The sequence below is a fragment of the Caretta caretta genome, chromosome 10, assembly GCF_965140235.1.
Source record: "Caretta caretta isolate rCarCar2 chromosome 10, rCarCar1.hap1, whole genome shotgun sequence".
NCBI lineage: Eukaryota > Metazoa > Chordata > Testudines > Cheloniidae > Caretta > Caretta caretta.
In genome coordinates this window covers 16400262-16420244 of record NC_134215.1, presented here as the reverse complement: position 1 = coordinate 16420244, position 19983 = coordinate 16400262, and the positions used below count along the sequence as shown (strand labels likewise).

Sequence of the window (19983 nt, the reverse complement as noted above, 5' to 3'; positions counted from 1 at the left end):
TTAGCCGCTCCCAGTCTCTATTCAAGCCTAAGTTAATTGTATCCAATTTGCAAATGAATTCCAATTCAACAGTTTCTCGCTGGAGTCTGGATTTGAAGTTTTTTTGTTGAAGAATTGCAACTTTCATGTCTGTAACCGCGTGACCAGAGAGATTGAAGTGTTCTCCGACTGGTTTATGAATGTTATAATTCTTGACATCTGATTTGTATCCATTTATTCTTTTACGTAGAGACTGTCCAGTTTGACCAATGTACATGGCAGAGGGGCATTGCTGGCACATGATGGCATATATCACATTAGTGAATGTGCAGGTGAACGAGCCTCTGATAGTGTGGCTGATGTTATTAGGCCCTGTGATGGTGTCCCCTGAAAAGATACGTGGGCACAGTTGGCAATGGGCTTTGTTGCAAGGATAGGTTCCTGGGTTAGTGGTTCTGTTGTGTGGTATGTGGTTGCTGGTGAGCATTTGCTTCAGGTTGGGGGGCTGTCTGTAGGCAAGGACTGGCCTGTCTCCCAGGATTTGTGAGAGTGTTGGGTCATCCTTCAGGATAGGTTGTAGATCCTTAATAATGCGTTGGAGGGGTTTTAGTTGGGGGCTGAAGGTGACGGCTAGTGGCGTTCTGTTATTTTCTTTGTTAGGCCTGTCCTGTAGTAGGTGACTTCTGGGAACTCTTCTGGCTCTATCAGTCTGTTTCTTCACTTCCGCAGGTGGGTATTGTAGTTGTAAGAATGCTTGATAGAGATCTTGAGGTGTTTGTCTCTGTCTGAGGGGTTGGAGCAAATGGAGGTTGTATCGCAGAGCTTGGCTGTAGACAACAGATCGTGTGGTGTGGTCGGGGTGAAAGCTGGAGGCATGTAGGTAGGAATAGCGGTCAGTAGGTTTCCGGTATAGGGTGGTGTTTATGTGACCATCGTTTATTAGCACTGTAGTGTCCAGGAAGTGGATCTCTTGTGTGGACTGGACCAGGCTGAGGTTGATGGTGGGATGGAAATTGTTGAAATCATGGTGGAATTCCTCAAGGGCTTCTTTTCCATGGATCCAGATGATGAAGATGTCATCAATATAGCACAAGTAGAGTAGGGGCATTAGAGAACGAGAGCTGAGGAAGCGTTGTTCTAAGTCAGCTATAAAAATGTTGGCATACTGTGGGGCCATGCGGGTACCATAGCAGTGCCGCTGATCTGAAGGTATACATTGTCCCCAAATGTAAAATAGTTATGGGTAAGGACAAAGTCACAAAGTTCAGCCACCAGGTTAGCCGTGACATTATCGGGGATAGTGTTCTTGATGGCTTGTAGTCCATCTTTGTGTGGAATGTTGGTGTAGAGGGCTTCTACATCCATAGTGGCCAGGATGGTGTTATCAGGAAGATCACCGATGGATTATAGTTTCCTCAGGAAGTCAGTGGTGTCTCGAAGGTAGCTGGGAGTGCTGGTAACGTAGGGCCTGAGGAGGGAGTCTACATAGCCAGACAATCCTGCTGTCAGGGTGCCAATGCCTGAGATGATGGGGCGCCCAGGATTTCCAGGTTTATAGATCTTGGGTAGTAGATAGAATATCCCAGGTTGGGGTTCCAGGGGTGTGTCTGTGCGGATTTGATCTTGTGCTTTTTCAGGGAGTTTCTTGAGCAAATGCTGTAGTTTCTTTTGGTAACTCTCAGTGGGATCAGAGGGTAATGGCTTGTAGAAAGCGGTGTTGGGGATACAATTAACTTAGGCTTGAATAGAGACTGGGAGTGGCTAAGTCATTATTGCAAGGTAACCTATTTCCCCTTGTTTTTTCCTAACGCCCCCCCTCCTCAGACATTCTTGTTAAACCCTGGATTTGTGCTGGAAATGGCCCACCTTGATTATCATACACATTGTAAGGAGAGTGGTCACTTTAGATAAGCTATTGCCAGCAGGAGAGTGGGGTGGGGGGAGGTATTTTTTCATGCTTTGTGCGTATAAAAGATCTTCTACACTTTCCACAGTATGCATCCGATGAAGTGAGCTGTAGCTCACGAAAGCTTATGCTCAAATAAATTGGTTAGTCTCTAAGATGCCACAAGTACTCCTTTTCTTTTTGCGAATACAGACTAACACGGCTGTTACTCTGAAACCTGTCATTACTTATATACTGTCACTCTTGGTATAGTCCTGAGCTATCCCCTGATGCTCTGATTGCCTGGGTAGAATATTGAAGCACACGGTGGATGAGGTAATATATTTTATTGGACAAACTTCTATGGGGAATACAAAAAAAGTATTATTTTCTAATAGCCTGAAGTAACATCCCAAGTGATGGCTTTCTACCAAATCAGAAATGGACAACAATTCAAGGTCGACTAAATAAGACATCATCATTAATGTGAACCTCTTTATAGACAGGTTTCAGAGTAGCAGCCGTGTTAGTCTGTATCTGCAAAAAGAAAAGGATTACTTGTGACACCTTAGAGACTAACAAATTTATTTGAGCATAAGCTTTCATGAGCTACAGCTCATTTCATCGGATGCATGCAGTATTTTCCACTGCATGTATCCGATGAAGTGAGCTGGAGCTCACGAAAGCTTATGCTCAGATAAATTTGTTAGTCTCTAAGGTGCCACAAGTACTCCTTATCTCTTTATAGACAGACACCTGTTTGCAACACTTGTAGCGAGTACCTTGTCAAGCCAATAAATGTATTGAAATTGTTATAACCTGAAGAACTTCATGAGGAACCTACTATGACTTCATGATGGCCTTTCCATCCCTCAATAGGTGGGTTTAGTTTAAGAGAGGCAGGAGAATGGAAACTGAACAAAGCATTCTTTTGGCAGGATGGACCTGATGGTTGCAGGCTCTAAGTGAGGCAGGCACTGCTGTGTAAGGACTCTGGCGAAGTTAAAATGCGTAGGTTTTTGGCAATGTGGTCTGGTGCCATTCCCTTGGATACCCCTGAAACAACACTAGTGTTAGCTGTGGGATGGTGATTAAATAAACCCATGCTATCAAGTAAAAGCAGGGTATACTGAACAGCAGCCACAACTATGACCAGAAAGAGCCAAGAAGGAACAAGCTAGGTTACAGGCATGGGAGAAAGGAACAAAGGGGGCTTGAAGGGAGATAAAACTGGCAGAGCTGGCATGGATAAATAGGAGAGGGGTGATGTGGAAGGGAATGCAGAGCCAGTGAAGGGAGCCATGTGATCAGTGTGATTAGTGAGGAAAATGAGTTTGATAGCAAAATCGGAATAGATTGGAGCAAGGTGGTGTCAAGAAAGCCAAAGACCAACTGGTTACAACAGTCCCTTATCAGTTATGCAGCATTGCTGCATGCTGTTAAATATCTGCTGCATTCCCCCCTAGTGGTCCTACTAGGTAAAGTGATTCTGTGTGTAGTTTGTTTATAAAGCTCTTTGGGATCTGTCGGTAAGACATTATATACAGTACAACTTTCCACCAAGTATAGCACATTTCATATACACATTGCCCCATAAGTATTTTCAGAAATAAAATTCACAACTCCACAGATTGTATATGTTAAACTATAGAAAAATTGTTGTAAAGGTATGATATGGTTAAATTACAGTGTTCAGTTACAAAACTAATAACTGAGAGAAATAAGAAGCATAGGCAAAAGATTAAAGATACCTTAAGATCAGATTGTAAAATAGCTGATGAGGCAGAGCAGAACAGGAAGGCTGTTCTAGATGGTGGGAGATGCAGAGAAAGCGCTGTCACCAACAGTGGACAAGTTAGGGAAACCAAGAGAGCTGTTGTACAGTTGTAAACATATTTTGTTAAAAATAAGTTTAGAACCATAAAGCTGGAAGGTCTACGGATTAAGTCTTGAACTCACTGGCATCATAGGTTCAAAAAAGGCAGGGCTGACTTAACAGTTTTGTAATTCTGAGATAAAGTTCAGGTACATATTATTATCTGTGACAGGTTTCAGAGTGGTAGCTACATTAGTCTGTCTCAGCAAAAAGAACGAGGAGTACTTGTGGCACCTTAGAGACTAAGGTGCCACAAGTACTCCTCGTTCTTTTTATTATCTGCTTTTCAATGCTACTTTAAGAATTGAGTCTGCTCTGTGTAGGCATTAAAGATGTTGATGGCAACAGGGATATGTATGAAAAGATGGAAGGGGATGATGTCTTGCTTTCCTGCTCAAAGGAGGGGGCAGGGCCGTAACTGTGTATGTGGAAAGCTCTATACAACACACTCATGGGTTACCTAGGGAGGTAGTGGAATCTCCGTCCTTAGACGTTTAGTTGGGGTTGGTCCAGCTTTGAGCAGGAGGTTGTACTAGGTACCTCCTGAGGTCCCTTGCAACCCTAATCTTCTATGATTCTCATCTCATTTGGGCGAAGTGGGCAATGTGTTGCTTGGGTTCGGGAAGCACCCCTGTGCCTGTGGGGTAGGAGGGACGGATGGGTCTCTGTGAAGGAAGTAGAGGGAGTAGGTTTAAGTGTACAAAAACACATACACACAGCAGCTGCCACCACGCTCCATAAATAAGTGATCATGGGGGATATGCCCCCATCTGTCTGTGTGGGGGAGAGAGATGTCACTTTATTTACTTGTTTCCATAATTTAAGACCTAGGGGCCACCAAATGAAATTAATGGGTAGCAGGTTTAAAACAAATAAAAGGAAGTTCTTCTTCACTCAGTGCACAGTCAACCTGTGGAACTCCTTGCCTGAGAAGGTTGTGAAGGCTAGGACTATAAAAGGGCTTAAAAGAGAACTGGATAAATTCATGGAGGTTAAGTCCATTAATGGCTATTAGCCAGAATGGGTAAAGAATGGTGGCCCTAGCCTCTTTTTGTCAGAGGGTGGAGATGGATGTCAAGAGAGAGATCACTTGATCATTACCTGTTAGGTGCATTCCCTCTGGGGCACCTGGCATTGGCCACTGTCGGCAGACAGGATACTGGGCTGGATGGACCTTTGGTCTGACCCAGTGTGGCCGTTATTATGTTTCGGGGGGAGGGGGAAGGAGGAGAAAGGAAGGGTAGTTGATCTGTCTGAGCCTGTGGGTGAGTGACTTATGCCCTTTAGCAGTGGGTCTGCCTGGATGTGAGTGGCACATGCTCCCACCTGTTCGGGGGAGATGGCCTTTGAGTGGGGAAAGGGAGTGGACAGTGAAGCGGATCTGTCTGCCGCCGAGTGACCCATGCCCCCTTTCCAAGTGGGGTGGAGACACATGCCCTCTGTCTGCTGGGAGGGGCAGTCGGTCTGTCTGCCTGGCGTGGCACATGCCCCGAGGGAGGGGCGGTAGGGGAGTGCCATGTGCCCTCTGGGGGAGGGGTGGGTCTCTGAAGGGGGGAGTTCGCAGCCCTTCCCACCGGAAAGAAGGGGGGGGGAGTCACCGCCCCATTGTGCTCCGCTCTGGTTTGAAAGCCGCGCCCCGCCGTGCGCCCACGCCGCGCTGTGATTGGTCCAGAGGCAGGGAGGGGGCTGGTTCGTGCCAGGCCCCGGCGTGTCCCGGTAATGCGGTCCGGGCGGTTCCGCTGCCCCCGCTTTCTGAGTTCCACTCTCAGTGTGTGCGGGCCCTGAACGGGAGCTGGCTGGGCTGGGCGAGATCTGTGCTGCCGCCGCTACCGCCGCCACTATGGAGAGAGGAGGCGGTGGCTGCGGGAGGGGGTGACTCCGCGCACCTTCCCCCGATGAGACTGTGCCTGGCCTGGCTGGGCTGCTACACCCTGTCCCTGTGGGTGCTGAGGAGGAGGATGTGGTCTGGCCCTGCCAGGTACCTGAGGAGCCCTTTATCCAGGTCCCTCTACATGAATATGATGGGCAGCCACAGCCAGCCAGCCCCGGGCACCAAGGAGAACCACCAGGTACAGCCCCGAGAGGCAGCAGCTTGCCCCCCCCGCCCCCGCCACCCACCGGGGCAGGGGACTCCCCGCCCCCATCCGACCCCCGAGAGGCAGAACCTCTCCCCCTCAGGGGCAGGGGTTCCCCGCCCCCATCCGGCCCCCGAGAGGCAGCACCCCTCCCCCAAGGAACGGGGTCGGGGGGGACTCTGCTGAGAGCACCATGCACGGGGACTCTTGCCCCCATCCAGCCCCTTAGAAGCTGCCCACCCCCAGGGAACAGGGCTAGATGGGTGTGAGAGCACTGGTGGGGGAGGGAGCGGTGGGTGCATATGGGGGGGCACAGAGTATAACGGGGATGGGGGCACTGAGCACAGGGAAGTGCACGAGGGTAGGATCTGTGGGGCACAGAGTACAAGGAGTAAGACGCTTGTGGAGTGTAGTGAGAAGGACCCAGAGCAGAGAGTCCAGGCAAATGTCTGCTTGCGTGAAACAAAGGGAGTGGATAGCTGATTCTTATTGATTAGAAAGTTTGTGTTTGTTCTCTGTGTAAAAGATATTTAGGAAATTTTAGTACTGTATATAAGTTGAGAAAAGCAGCATAGAGAGGAAAAATGTTAGTGCAATATATGTGGATTTTACTAAATTGTACAGCGCACTTCAGTACAGTTGTAAACGTTAATTAAAATAATCTAGAATAGCAACATATGGATTGAAGATTAGCTCAAAGGTTGAAAATAAATAGTAACAATAAATAAAGTCTCAAGTTGCGGAAAGGTGTCTAAAAAGGATTCCTGAGGTCCTACCTCCATGCTAGAGGCTGGACTTGATAACTTCTCGAGGTCCCTTCCAGTCCTGCACTTTTGTGATTCATGGTTGTGATTCATGTTAGGATCTTTATTTCAATTCTTGATGATCTAGATAAGGGAGTAAACAGAACCTTAATGACAATTGCAGATGGTGTTAAATTTGGTGGGGTTACAAATAGGAAGACCAAGAAATGAAAACTAATATAACTGGGGCGAAATAATCTGAAATATAATGAGTGAGAAACTGGGCAGCAACAAAGTTTAGAGACACTTGGATTGATGGTGGACAACAAGCTAGATATGAGTTTGCAATATGATATGACTACAATGAAAACTTAATTCAGTTTTTGGGCTGCATAGGCATGTGTATTGGTCATTTCATGGAGGAAGAAGGGACTACACCTTTTCAGTCCAGCTCTTATGTGATATGACTGCACCTGGAATATACTGAAAACCTGGAGGGAGTTCAAGAAAGAGAAATACAAATTATCATGATACTGAAGGAATTGACTTACAGAGGAAAAACTGAGTATAATATACATATCTTGTTTTATTGGGGGAAATATAGTCTATAAATACTTGAAGGGTACAAACACAGAGGAGGGAGATTAATTACTTTGGACTTGCAGGATCAATGCCTTTGCACTGAGGTGGACACAAAGGTTTTGCAGGATCAGGGTCTTCGTGTGACTCATGAGTGTATAACTAGTCTGAGTGATAGGATGAGACTGAGGGATAAAATATAGGCTAAGTGTCAAAGGAAACTTCCTCACGGTGGAACAAAGGAGACTTTGGAAGCTCCGTAATTTGAGATGTTTAAAACTAATCTGGAAACAACAATAGATCAAGAACATGTGCGATAGGGAACAATTTGTCATTTGCAGATAGATGGATTGAATGAACTAATGGGTCTTTTCCATCTCTAACTTTTGGTCTGGGTTTTAGGATTTAGCATGGATTTATTGAATGTTTAGTAAGCCTCCTAAAGAAATTATGATGAATAAAAGCTGACTGATTTCCATGGGGCTTCTTGCGTGAATCAGTATGATGGGGTCCTAAGTACTATCTAAGGCCATGTCTACACTTACAAGCTTACAGCTGTACTGATACAGCTGTGCTGCTGTACAAGCAGTAGTGTAGCTGTGTGATGCTGACAAGAGAGCGCTCTCCCATTGACATAATAAAACCATCTCAACGAGCAGCGATCGCTATGTCGGTGGGAGAGTGTCTCCTGCCAACATAGCGCTGTGCGCACGAGTGCTTATGTTGGCAAAACTTACATTGCTCAGCAGTGTACCTCTGAATGACAAAAGTTTAGCTGATATAAGTGCTAGTGTAGACATGGCCTTACTTTTAAATTATACTGTTTGGCTTTTCATTCTTATGTAAAGTAGTTAACTCACCAGTCAGGTTTTGTTTTTGTTGTTAACAAGTTTTGTCAATAATAGTAATAGAGAGTTTTGAAAGTTTCTTTTGGTAATTATAGTTACTGGTTTTTTATTGTTCCATTACAAACCCTTATTTTTCAGTTGTTTATAAATCATTTGCAAAAACTTGATCCAGACTGGAACTCAGCTAACATTTCTGCTCATGTGCAAGCAGTTAAAAACAACAACTTTCAGTTGTTTTTTTCAGAGCTTTGTTAGAAACTTGCATAATGGTGTACAGTGTTGTCTTCTAGTATTGAAATATCTTCTTAGTTGGATGGAATAAGGAACTTGGACTTTTTTTTCCATACAAAATAGCCAAATTGTTGGTTTCTGATGTTTTATTGCTCCCCTACAGATCAAAGGTAATTTGAACTGCAGTGGTTCTGTATTGTAAGCTGATGATAATATGCTTTGGTCTTACCTCTGAATTTTTGGGTTCAAATGTTAGATAATTTTTCAAGGTAGCAGCTCTGCTAAGACCTTTACATTAATAGATATTAAAGTTTACTGTCAGCTGCATTCATATCCTGTGAAGCTGTCCATGATTGATCCCTTTAAGGAGCTGGTTGAAATGGAGAGTTATGGATTTTATTGCACCATACTTCGCATGGTCTCTTCTTCTATCCTTTTTCTTTAGAATAATGCTACAAGGCTTTAAGCTTACAAGAAGGACCTACCATGTTGTATTCTATGATGTGCAGTAATATGTCTGTGATATACTAGATCTCTCCATCGTCTAACTTGATGGCCCAAACTAACATTTCTATAGATAGGAGAAAGGCGAAAATAATACAAGCAGATAATTTTGCAAAAAAACCCTGTAGAATGAGGCTTTCTTTCTTTACAGTTGGTTACAATTTTCCATGTTGTTACCACCAAAGTGCTAGAGTAGATCAGCCGCTGATTGTTTTAATCACTGTCCTCTAATTTGTTCAGGGTAGGAGTTAAAAAGCTCTTGGCTTCGAACAATTTCTCCACAATCGAGCTCTCACTGTTTCTACCACTGCTGGAGCTACAATGGTGGTATCAACAGCAGAAAACTTTAAGAAAAAAAGCTTAGTGTAGATAAGAATTGAAGCTTCAAACCATGCTACCTGCAAACATATTTGAAAGAGCTATTTGAAACATGATTTTACTAGAACTGTACCTAGCTTATGAAACATTCTGAAGCTAGTGTAGAATTCGCTTCTGTGTGGAAAGACCCTAAAACACCTCTTTGCTCTGGGTTTTTGTTTTGATGGAGTCACTACTTGAGAAGCTGGACTATTTGCCTTGTTGCAGCTGTCTGCTCCCCTCTGCTTGCTGGCACTGTTATTGTGAGCCAGCAGGATATTGAAACATAAATCCTGTATCATTATTTGTATTACAGTAGTACCTAGAAGTCTCATTGTGTTAAACACTGTGCAAATATACATTAAGAGACAGTTCCTCTCTCAGCAAGTTAATGTAACGAACAAATGGTGAGGTGGGACAGGATATGTATGTGTTTTTGCATAGCATTGCTACCTTCACAATTTTAGGTGTTAGGACAGTTTGTATTTGTTTTTTGTTTCGTTTTAAAATAAACGTATCAGTGTCGGCTCTCCCAGCTGGCCACTTGCCTAATCATCATCAATTTGTGCTGCTGTGCAGGTTTTTTGTAAGACCCTATTTACACTACACATTTCAGCTTTTAAATGAGAGCCTTGCAAGATCCCATCTACACTACAAATAGAATCACATTATGGAATTCTGTTGCAACATGGCAGCCCTGACACAGTTCAGTTGCAATTTGGATAATTCAAGGCTTTAGCAGACTTTGGGGCATGGTTTGTAAGATCTTTGTGGCAGGAACTGTCTCTTTGTTCTGTTTGTACAGCGCCTAATACAGTGGGGTCCTGGTCCATGACTAGAGCTCTTAGGCACCATGATAACATAAAAAGTCCCTTCTACACTGTAATTTGCAATCCCCCTTTAATTGTGTTGTTATATCTCCCAACATGGTTATATTTTTAGTATAGACAGTGCACATCAGTATCCTATAATTTCACCACAGCAGAGCTAGTAAGCAAAACATAAATATGTGCAGTGATATTACAGTGTGTTTTTGCTTATAAAAATGGTATAGTGTTTGTTTCTCAGTGGTTTCCATATCAAATTTGCTCAGTTAACAAATAAAAAGATGCCTTTTCTAATTGCTGGTTCCTGCAGATTCAGTCTGAACTCTGAAAATCAAGCTAGGTTCTTTCCTTCTGATGCATTAGCAACAGTAGTAAAGATTCTGCATGCCAAATTACCTTTCTACATCTCTGCAACTACACTATCTTCAAATGAGGCCTTCAGTGACACCAGAGCAATGCCCTTTTTTTTCAGTGGTGCGGCACTGATGTAAATGATTGGAACTTAGGCCCTGTCTACACTGGCAAGTTTGTGCACAGTAATGCAGCTTTGAGCGCTGTAACTCCCGAAGTGTACACACTGCCAAGCCACTTAGTGCGCAGAAACTGCACAGATGCAGTGCTCTAAAAAAAACCACCCCGATGAGAGGCGTAGAACTTTCTGCACTGGGGATACAGTGCTGTGGTGTCAATGTAGACACTGTGGTGATTACAGCACTGCGATTGGCCTCTGGGAGGTGTCCCACAATGCCTATTCTCACCTCTCTGGCCATCGGTTTGAACTCTACTGCCCTGTCCTCAGGTGACCAACCATCAGCTCCCCATTCCTTTGCAAATTTGAAAGTCCCCTTCCTGTTTGCTCGGTGATGCGTGCAGTGGTCTCAGCACATCTTTCCAGGTGACCACGTCTGCTTCATGCACCAGGCGATCTCCTGCTTGGAGCAATGCCAAGCTGCTGGGCCTCATTGGTATTTGGAGAGAGGAGGCAGTGCGGTCCCAGCTGTGCTCCAGCCATTGGAATTATGATACCTATGGACAGATTTCTAGATGCATTATAGAAAGGGGCCATGACCAGGACACACTGCAGTGCAGGGTCAAAGCGAAGGAGCTGCGGAACGCCTACCACAAGGCGCGGGAGGCAAACAGCCATTCCAATGCTGTGCCCACGAGCTGCTGGTTCTACAAAAGCTGGACGCAATACTCGGTGGTGACTCCACCTCCACTGCAAAGGACCCTGTGGATACTTGGTTGGCTTGCGTGCCAGTCAAGAGTGGACCGAGCCAGGAGGAGGCAATTTTGGACGAAGAGGGGGAGGGGGATCCAGAAGCAGAGGATGACTCGGAGGCCAGAGATGCATGCAGTCAGGAGCTCTTTTCTACCCCGGAGGAGCCTAGCCAGTCACTGCAGTCGGATCTTGGTGAAGTGCAAACAGGAGAGGATGCCTCTGGTAAGTGGATCTGATGTTGGGAACTGTTGAAGCAGGTTGTTCGGAGCAGGAGAGTTGCAGGAAGCAGGCTTGTCTCCCACCTCATGTCTAGTCTGAGCGGTGGAACAAGCTGTTGATACACTCTCTCACATCACAGGAATCTCCCTCAGAGATCTCCAGAAAATTCTTTTGGAAATACTAGGCAATCCGTTGCCGCAGGTTCCTCAGCAGAGCTGCTTTGTTTCTTGCTCCATTAACGGTAACTTTCCTGTGCTACTTTGCCGTGATGGGTGGGGGAACCATTGCTGCACACAGCTAGCCACATAGGCGCCAGGGCAGAAGCCACAGGCTTGGAGAAGACCCTCCCTTGATTCCCTGCTCTACCTCAGCAGCGAGATATCTTCCATAATGATCACCTCCTGTGGAAAGTGTGGGGACAGGAATGATTATCAAGTCCCCCCTATGGTGCTGGCTCTCCCCAAGTGCTCAAGAGCCATGTGCCCAGTGTACAGCAGGGTCCGGGAACAGTGATTTACCCTGCCCCTGCAGCTACTCACCATTTGGGGGTCTTGTGGCTCATGTATGCTTGCCTGGGGTCAGCCAGTTAGTGACAGGTGTGTGAGTACTGGCTGTGTTTTAAAGCACTGAAACCATCTTTGTCTGTGTTGCAAACAATACTGTTTCTGTAAAATATTGCATTTAAACTTCACAGAGATGACATTGGGAGCACAGCCTCCCTCTTTGTTATCGGTGGCAGAACAGCTGCACAGAATTAGAAAGTGTCCAAGAAGAACTAAGGAGGACTTTATGCGTGAGGTTATGATGCACTCTGCCACCAAGAAAAAGGAATTGACGGAGTGGCAGGACAGCGAGAAGAGAGACCGAAAGGAGAACGTGGCACACCAGAAAGAAGCCACGCAGCGGCTCTTAACAGTTATGAAGCGCCAAGCAGACATGCTCTAGGCCATACTAGCTCTTCAAACCAAGCAGCTCTTCACCCGCCCTCACCTGCAGCCACTGTCGCAAAACTCCTCTTCCTCTCTCTCCTCTCCCCCCCCCCCCCCCATGGCCAACACACTCTTATCAACCTCCTGGCTCTACTCTCTACCCGCAGCATTCCACTCCTCCCTCCTCATAATCCAGCAGTGTGGACTCCCACGGCACTCAACACCCATCCCTCTGCAGTTTGGCCATGCTGAAGTACAGCACCTGCTGCATCGTACTCCAAAGGAGAAGGTTGGGTGTGATCCCTGGACATACACAAATCTGTAGCCGTCCCGGGACCCCTCCTCCTCTTGAGACCTTCCCTTCCCCCATCCTCCTCCCTGCTGATGATTTTTTTTCATTTGACTCTCTCCTCTGGTTATTGTTGTTCAATGAAGGAATTGTGTTTGTTTGAAAGCAATCTGTATTCTATTAAGTGAAAGCAAAAAGCACTGCAAAGCAACATACAATTATGTTAAGGCCCCTTCTTGCATCATGTGCACCAATCGCCTCCTAGCATTACAAGCACTGCAATCCAGAGCACAGCAACAAACATTAGTGGCTTTCAGCTTCAAATTGCAGCCTCAAAGCATCCCTCATCCTTATGGCCCTGCGCTGTGCCCCTCTAATAGGGCTGGTCTCTGGCTGTTCAAACTCAGCCTCCAGGCACTGAGCATCTGCAGTCCAGCCCTGAGTGAAGCTTTCACCCTTCTCTTCACAAATATTATGGAGCATAAGCATAGGAATATTGTCATCTGCCATGTCCAGCTTCTCATACAGGCATCACCAGCGGGCTTTTAAACGGCCAAATGCACACTCCACAGTCATTCTGCACTTGCTCAGCCTGTTGTTGAGCTGCTCCTTGCTGCTGTCAAGTCGCCCTGTGTATGGCTTCATGAGCCATGGCATTAAGGGGTAGGCGGGATCTGCTAGGATCGCAGTGGGCATTTCGACTTCCCCTACCATGATCTTCTGGTCAGGGAAGAAAGTTCCTGCTTGCAGCTTCTTGAACAGGCCAGTGTTCTGAAAGATGCTTGCATCATGCACCTTTCCGGACCAGCCTGTGTTAATGTCTGTGAAACACCCACGGTGATCCACAAGCTCCTGGAGAACCATTGAGAAATACCCCTTGTGATTAATATACTCGGTGGCTAGGTGGTCTGGTGCCAGAATTGGAATGTGCATGCCATCAATCACCCATCCGCAGTTAGGGAAGCCCATTTGTGCAAAACCATCCACAATGTCATGTACGTTGCCCAGAGTCACGGTCTTTCAGAGCAGGATGCGATTAATGGCCCTGCACGCTGCCGTCAACACGACTCCAACAGTCGACTTTCCCACTCCGAACTGGTTAGCGACTGATTGGTAGCAGTCTGGAGTAGCCAGCTTCCACGGTGCAATTGTCACACGCTTCTCCAGCCACAGGGCACCTATCATTCTCATGTCCTTGCGCCACAGGGCTGAGGCGAGCTCATCACACTGTCCCCTGAATGTGGCTTTCCTCATGTGAAAGTTCTGCAGCCACTGCTTGTCATCCCAGACATGCATCACAATGTGATCCCACCACTCAGTGCTTGTTTCCCGAGCCCAAGAGCAGCATTCCACTGTGGTCAGCACCTCCGTGAATGCCACAAGCAATCTCATGTTGTAGCTAGTATGCGTGGCGAGATCAATGTCACACTCCTCTTGCCTTTGTAGTTTAAGGAATAACTCCACTGCCACTTGTGATGTGTTGGTCAGTGCGAGCAGCATATTGGTCAACAGCTCGGGATCCATTCCTGCAGCCCGAAAGAGGCAGGGCAGAGCGCACAGTACACAAACCGTTGAAAGATGGCGCCAAATGTGGAAGGAAGCACAGGGATTGTTGGGATGCGAAGCAATGCATCACGGGGCATTGGGACAGTACCCAGGATGCCCTGTGGCCTCTTCCGCCTTCCCACAAGTCTTAGCGGCAAAAGAGAAGGAGGTGCTCTGTGGGATAGCTGCCCAGAGTGCACCACTCAGAATAGCGCCACAAGTGTGAACATGCTATTGCGCAGGCAGCTGTCAGTGTGAACACACAACAGCGGTTTTCCTTCGGCGCTGTAACTGCTGGCACTGTAACTTTGCAAGTGTAGATGTGCCCTTAGTAAACAATCTTGATGATGCACAAGATGGGGAAAAGTATCCTCAACTTTGATGATTAAATTAAATCAGCAGAAATTATTCCACACGCACACAAAATATCTGAGTCACTGTCACTGTCCCTTTTGAAAGACGTAGACCTGTACTTTGAATAAAAACTGGTAGGACTAATTACAGGCCATCTGCTGCTAGTAAGTTTCCTTCATTTTACCTTCATGACCCATGTTATTGAGAGACATCGTCTCTGTCATGTCATATTTCCATCAATCTCCCCCACTAAGGAATTTAATAAAGAAGCCAATCAACAATATAACATCAGAGCAAATTCAGAGCGATAACAGGGAATCCCTCAGTTTGCGTAATTTACTCCCATGTCTCTTATGCTAACATAAAATTCTGGCTTGCTTGCTTAGGCCTCACTCCTGTAGCCAGATCTGCACAGAGCCATGTTGACTTCTGCAGGGGACCACATTGGCACAAGTCTGCACTCTTGTTGATTGTTATTTCAGGATTGGGACCTTATCATTGTATCACCTTACCATGAAACTTGCATTCCCCCCCTTTCACATTACTTTTGGACTTGGGCAGTTGAATCTAAAAGCTTATCTACATTTGGAGGTTTTCAGGATTTGCTGTTTCTGATTAGGTACTCCTGATTAACAAGATGTGTGGATTCTCTTATTCCAGAATTAGTGCCCTATTCCAGAATTAGTTTAATCCACTTTGGATGTGAGTTGAACTAATTTGGAAAAAGACTCTTACTCTGGTATAAGACCATCCACACATTAGTTAATGAGGAATGAATAATTAATCCACTTTTAATTCACACCCTTTCTTATTCCAGATTAATTTTCATGTGTAAAAAGGCTGCAGCGTCCGTGCTGAAAGGCCAAAAGAGAACAGTGAAGTAAGAGGGTGTGAATTACACTTTATTCCAGCTCCTCAGTTTGCAAATTACATCAGTTTAGACATGTTGGTAAATGGGTAGATGTAGGTGCAAGAAAGACTTGCATCATTCTCAAATTTAGCTCATAATGGATAAGAACAGCAGAACTAATTCTGGACATTCTTGGGGTTATACTGTGCTCTTTTTTTTTGTCCCCCATCCCAAATAGAGTATTAAAGCAAACCCTGATCATGAAAAGGCTGAACGATTAAATTTGCTAGCTTTGTGATGGAAACTCTTTTGATATCTTCTTTGGATCTGGCAAATATGTGCCTACAAATTCTGATTGGTTGATGCCTCAGGAGGTTCTTAAAATTTCCCTCATCACAGTTTGGTGTATCAGCAGTTCTGAGGGTCTTAACAAAGATTTTCATACCAGTAATTGGCTTTGCTGAGGGTTTGCAGTAATTTTTAACAGGAAAATGGCTCTTTACCCCCAGAGACTTTAACCTCTTTAAAAGAGAGACCAAAGCAAAATTCCATCTGAAAACTGCTCATTCTTGGATCTATTTGTAGGCACATCCTGAATGGAAAGTTTAGCAGAAGAGCGGTTTGGTCACAGGGAATAATACTTAAAGTCACCGATTCCACAGGTTTTAGAGTTCCTAGATTAAGGGCTATCACCAGGCCTTGATTTTAATACAGTAGGAAGGTAAAGGTGGTCACCCTGATCAAAGTAAACAAGACCAAAATACGTAGAGCAATCTGTCCTAGTGGCCGTGTATTGTAAAGGTTCTGAGTTTGGCAAAATTGTTGCAACATCTGCATATTAAGGGGTGTGGGATTTAAGTGTGGTGCTGCAAGCTATGGAGGAGCAACCTTTTGAGCTTTTAGAATGCATTCCTGATTGTTGTCACCTCCGGGACAAGAGTTTCAAGCTTGGATCTGTATCCATAGAAGAGTAGAGTTTTATGTTTGCCAGGGGAAAATGGATTTAGAGACTTCTGCTGTAGTTGCACCAAATGTTCATTTTGTTTCTCATAAATTTCAGGATTTCTATATAGCTCTCCCAGTCTTGGGAAATTTTGGTTGTGGGGTTGAGTCTCTACATCTGGCCATTCCATTAGTAGGTTGTGCAAATTGTAAATGTGTGCCATCTTGTCCTTCCTAGTGGTATAACTACCCTTCCAGCCCACTGAGTCCTCTTTCTTGTAGAATGGAGTTCTTCTGTGCAGTCAGGGTTGAGCCATGAAATTGGGGCCCAAGAAAGAGCTGGGATAAAGCTGAGCAGGAGAGACTGAAAAGCACGCCTCCTTTGTTTAATCTCTCCCTGATGCTGCTCCCTTCCTCTGTCACTCCCATCTCCCCATTTTCCCTAGGCTTGTGCAACTGGAATCATGATCAGGCTGAACTGTGCTCTCTCTAGACATAATGCTGATCCTAATTGGCTGGAAGGTGGTGGTGGTGGTGATCAGTAAATGAGGTTCACTTTCACATCTGAGAGCACTGTCTTGCAGCGCTGCCTGTTCCTGCTGGCACAAGAAGCTGGATTTAGTTCAGCATTCAAACCCAGGGTTCCCTGGGTTTGGTGGTGCACTACCTCTAAACAACTGCTGTCTTGAGGTCTTTTATTAATGGTTCTACTTTGCTCATAGTAGGTCCTGGCTAGACTGTGCAAATGACCTATTTAGCAGGCCTTTATTTATTTATTTTATTTTATTGGCTACATTCATCTTAATTATTAACAGGGAAGTATGAGAAATAAGGTTTAGAGCAAAGACAGCATTGGAGGACTCAAGTAGGAATGGAGGACAAGAAGAATAATACAAAATAGCTAGTGTTTAGCAAGGATGGAATTGCATGGTGAGGTGTAAAGAGCCAGTGGATGTGTAGGTGATAAATATTTAATGGCATGGAAGAATGAGCAAAAGTAGTGGGGAAATAAATCAGTGATTGTTAATTTAATAGTGGAAGGCAAAAATCGAGAATACAGTCAGAGATGTCACTGAAGCAGAGAAGCAATGCCCTGGTTGCAACTAGAAATGTCTTATACAGTTTGTGTGGAAATGATTGTTGTTAAATAGCACATGATGAGAGGAGCTCTCCTATCCAGATTTCATTTGTCCACCAGGCTGAAAGGATAGTGCTGCCATTTACCTGATGCTAATGTTTGCTTTGCATGGCAAAACTTACCTATCTATTTAGTGTTTTTAATAGTGATGTCAGGAAGAAGCTGTATAGCATAGCAATAGTCATTTAGCAAGATTTGTGGACCAACTTGTTGGTACCAGAATAGCAGGAAACTGTCAGTTTTGCAAGGAGTGTTCAAAGGTAACATATAGAGTCAGTGGAGAGAGGAAGGGTATTGGCTTGCAATATAGATTAGATACTTTATTTTCTTTCCAGGGAAGGCATTGCAGGTGTTTTCCTGAATTCCGTTTGGTAGGAGGCCCCATGAAGGGCTGAATGATTGAGTTAGAAAATGGAAGTTACCCAGTGGAGTCTAATCATTCAGCTGTTTTTATAGAAGATACTTTGTGAAATAACTGTCCAGAGTACTATGTAAAATGCAGTTTTAAAGTATTATTTCTTCAAGATTAGTCTGCCTGCGTTTGATTACAATCCAAACCTAAATTCATCTTGAATTTATTAGTCTATAGAGTTCCTGTTATTTATAGAACAGCTTGATTTTTGGTCATATATGATTTTCATTATTTTTTTGAACTACTGTTTTTTATTGCTTAAGTTTTAAAATGTTGTTCCTTTCTTTCTCTGTAGTGGTACATGTGCAACACAGAGCAGTTGTGTGAATCTCTTCAACCTATCTTTGTCCAGAGTTACCTTGACCAGGGAACACAGATCTTCTTAAACAACAGCATTGAGAAATCAGGCTGGCTCTTTATCCAGCTCTATCACTCTTTCGTGTCCTCAGTTTTTAGCCTGTTTATGTCTAGGACATCTATCAATGGGTAAGTGAAAAGGTGGTACTAGTTCAGTTTTTTGTAAACGAAGATAGGATAAGAAAACTCTGGATTTGGATTACCAGGTGCTCCGTCCTGCCACTTGATGCCCCGCCATGCAGAGAGTAATCAGGTCTTTTCCAAGATACACTTAGCTTCATTTTCTTCATTCTGTCAAATGCATCTAAACTACCTTTATGTAAATTATTTGATCTATGTATTCAGTGACATTTTACTAATTTCAGTTAGGCTGTGATAAAAGAAAAATGTAAATATCTAGCAGGTCAGAAAAGCCTGTACCTTTTTAAATTATAAAGAATCCTACCTCCTATTTAAAAAAAAAATTGGCAAAAGAAGATCATGGGACTCTAAATTAGAACATAAGGGCTACTTTTTCTCCGTTTGCTCCCAAATTTACCATGGAGTAGGGGTGCCCTCCTCGTGCTTCAACAGTTATTTCCCCCCACTATTTTTACTTACCTTCCCGTCTCTAGAGAGCATATGTGGTGGTGACTATTCTAATTGAAGATGGTTGTATGAAACCATCTCTGCAGCACAACCCATGAGGATAGCTCCTGCATTTATTGGTGAGATTGCTGCAGAGCATTTGAAAATTCTTCTTCCACTTTCCTTTCAAGGCTGCGTGCATTGCCTCTGTAGTTCTACTGGGAATGGAGCAAGAGACAAGATACAGAAACCTAGCCTAGATTTCGTGCATAATACAATATGGAACAGTTACCACAGGGCCATGGGCTTAGACTCAAACCCCACTCTGGAAATCAGTCTTTTTGGGTGTCCACTAGGGCTCAGTGGGGGAAAAAAATTTTGTCCCATGAGAATTTTTGAGATTTAAAATAATTTTCCGCTCCTGAATCGGGACAAAAGTCAAAATCTCAAACTTTTATGAATTGATAGTGTAAAAAAACACCACCACGCAAAAACCTTCAGATCTAGTCAATTGAAACATTTTGTTTAAACTCATTTTGATTTCAACTTTATTATTTAACATTTATTAACTAACTTGATGATGAAACAAATTCAAACCGAAAAAGTGATGTTTTGATAATTTAATTTTATACACCACATGGGATGCTTGGAGGCCTAAAGCTATATTAAAGCTTTTGTGGTACACTTAAGCTTGTAAAATTGGTCAGCACAATATTCAGTGCTATCTTCTAACCCTTAAAACAGTGGTTTTCAAACTTTTGTACTTGTGACCCCTTTCACATAGCAACCCTCTGAATGCGACCCCCACCCTTTATAAATTAAACACTTTTTAATATATTTAACACCATTATAAATTCTGTCGGCAAAGCAGGGTTTGGGGCGGGGGCTGGCAGCTCGCAACCCCCCATGTAATAACCTCATGACCCCCCTCAGGGATCCCAACCCCCAGTTTGGGAACACGTGCTTTAAAATATAAAATCTATTTGTGTATCATTTTGTTTCTGGGCAGTCAAGGAACCCATCCCAAACAAGATGTCAAGCTTGACTGGTGGGTATCTTGGCTAGGACTGGGGGGAGAGAGAGTGAGTGAAGAGAAGCTTATTAAACAGGCAAGCTTGGCCAATATTATTCTGTTGGTCTCTTCCTTGATTGGCTTCAGATGGACATAAAATTACACAGTGTACCCAAATTCCAGATTCTGAAGGCTGTTCATTTGGTATCCTCATTTCTGCGGACCATACAAAAATTCCCTTAC

General features: G+C 44.4%; 1 protein-coding gene across 2 annotated transcripts in view; it reads left to right on the top strand.

Moving 5' to 3' along the window:
* The first annotated feature begins 5482 nt into the window (after positions 1–5482).
* METTL9 (methyltransferase 9, His-X-His N1(pi)-histidine) overlaps positions 5483–19983 on the top strand; it is a 39953-nt gene continuing 25452 nt past the window's right edge. Inside the window, exons 1-2 of one of the 2 annotated variants that reach the window (XM_048867162.2) lie at positions 5483–5809; positions 18100–18290. In XM_048867162.2, the coding sequence (XP_048723119.1) occupies positions 5636–5809; positions 18100–18290 (365 nt within the window). In that variant the 5' untranslated portion in view covers positions 5483–5635. The remainder of the gene's footprint in view (positions 5810–18099; positions 18291–19983) is intronic. The other variant, XM_048867164.2, reaches the window with a different exon arrangement.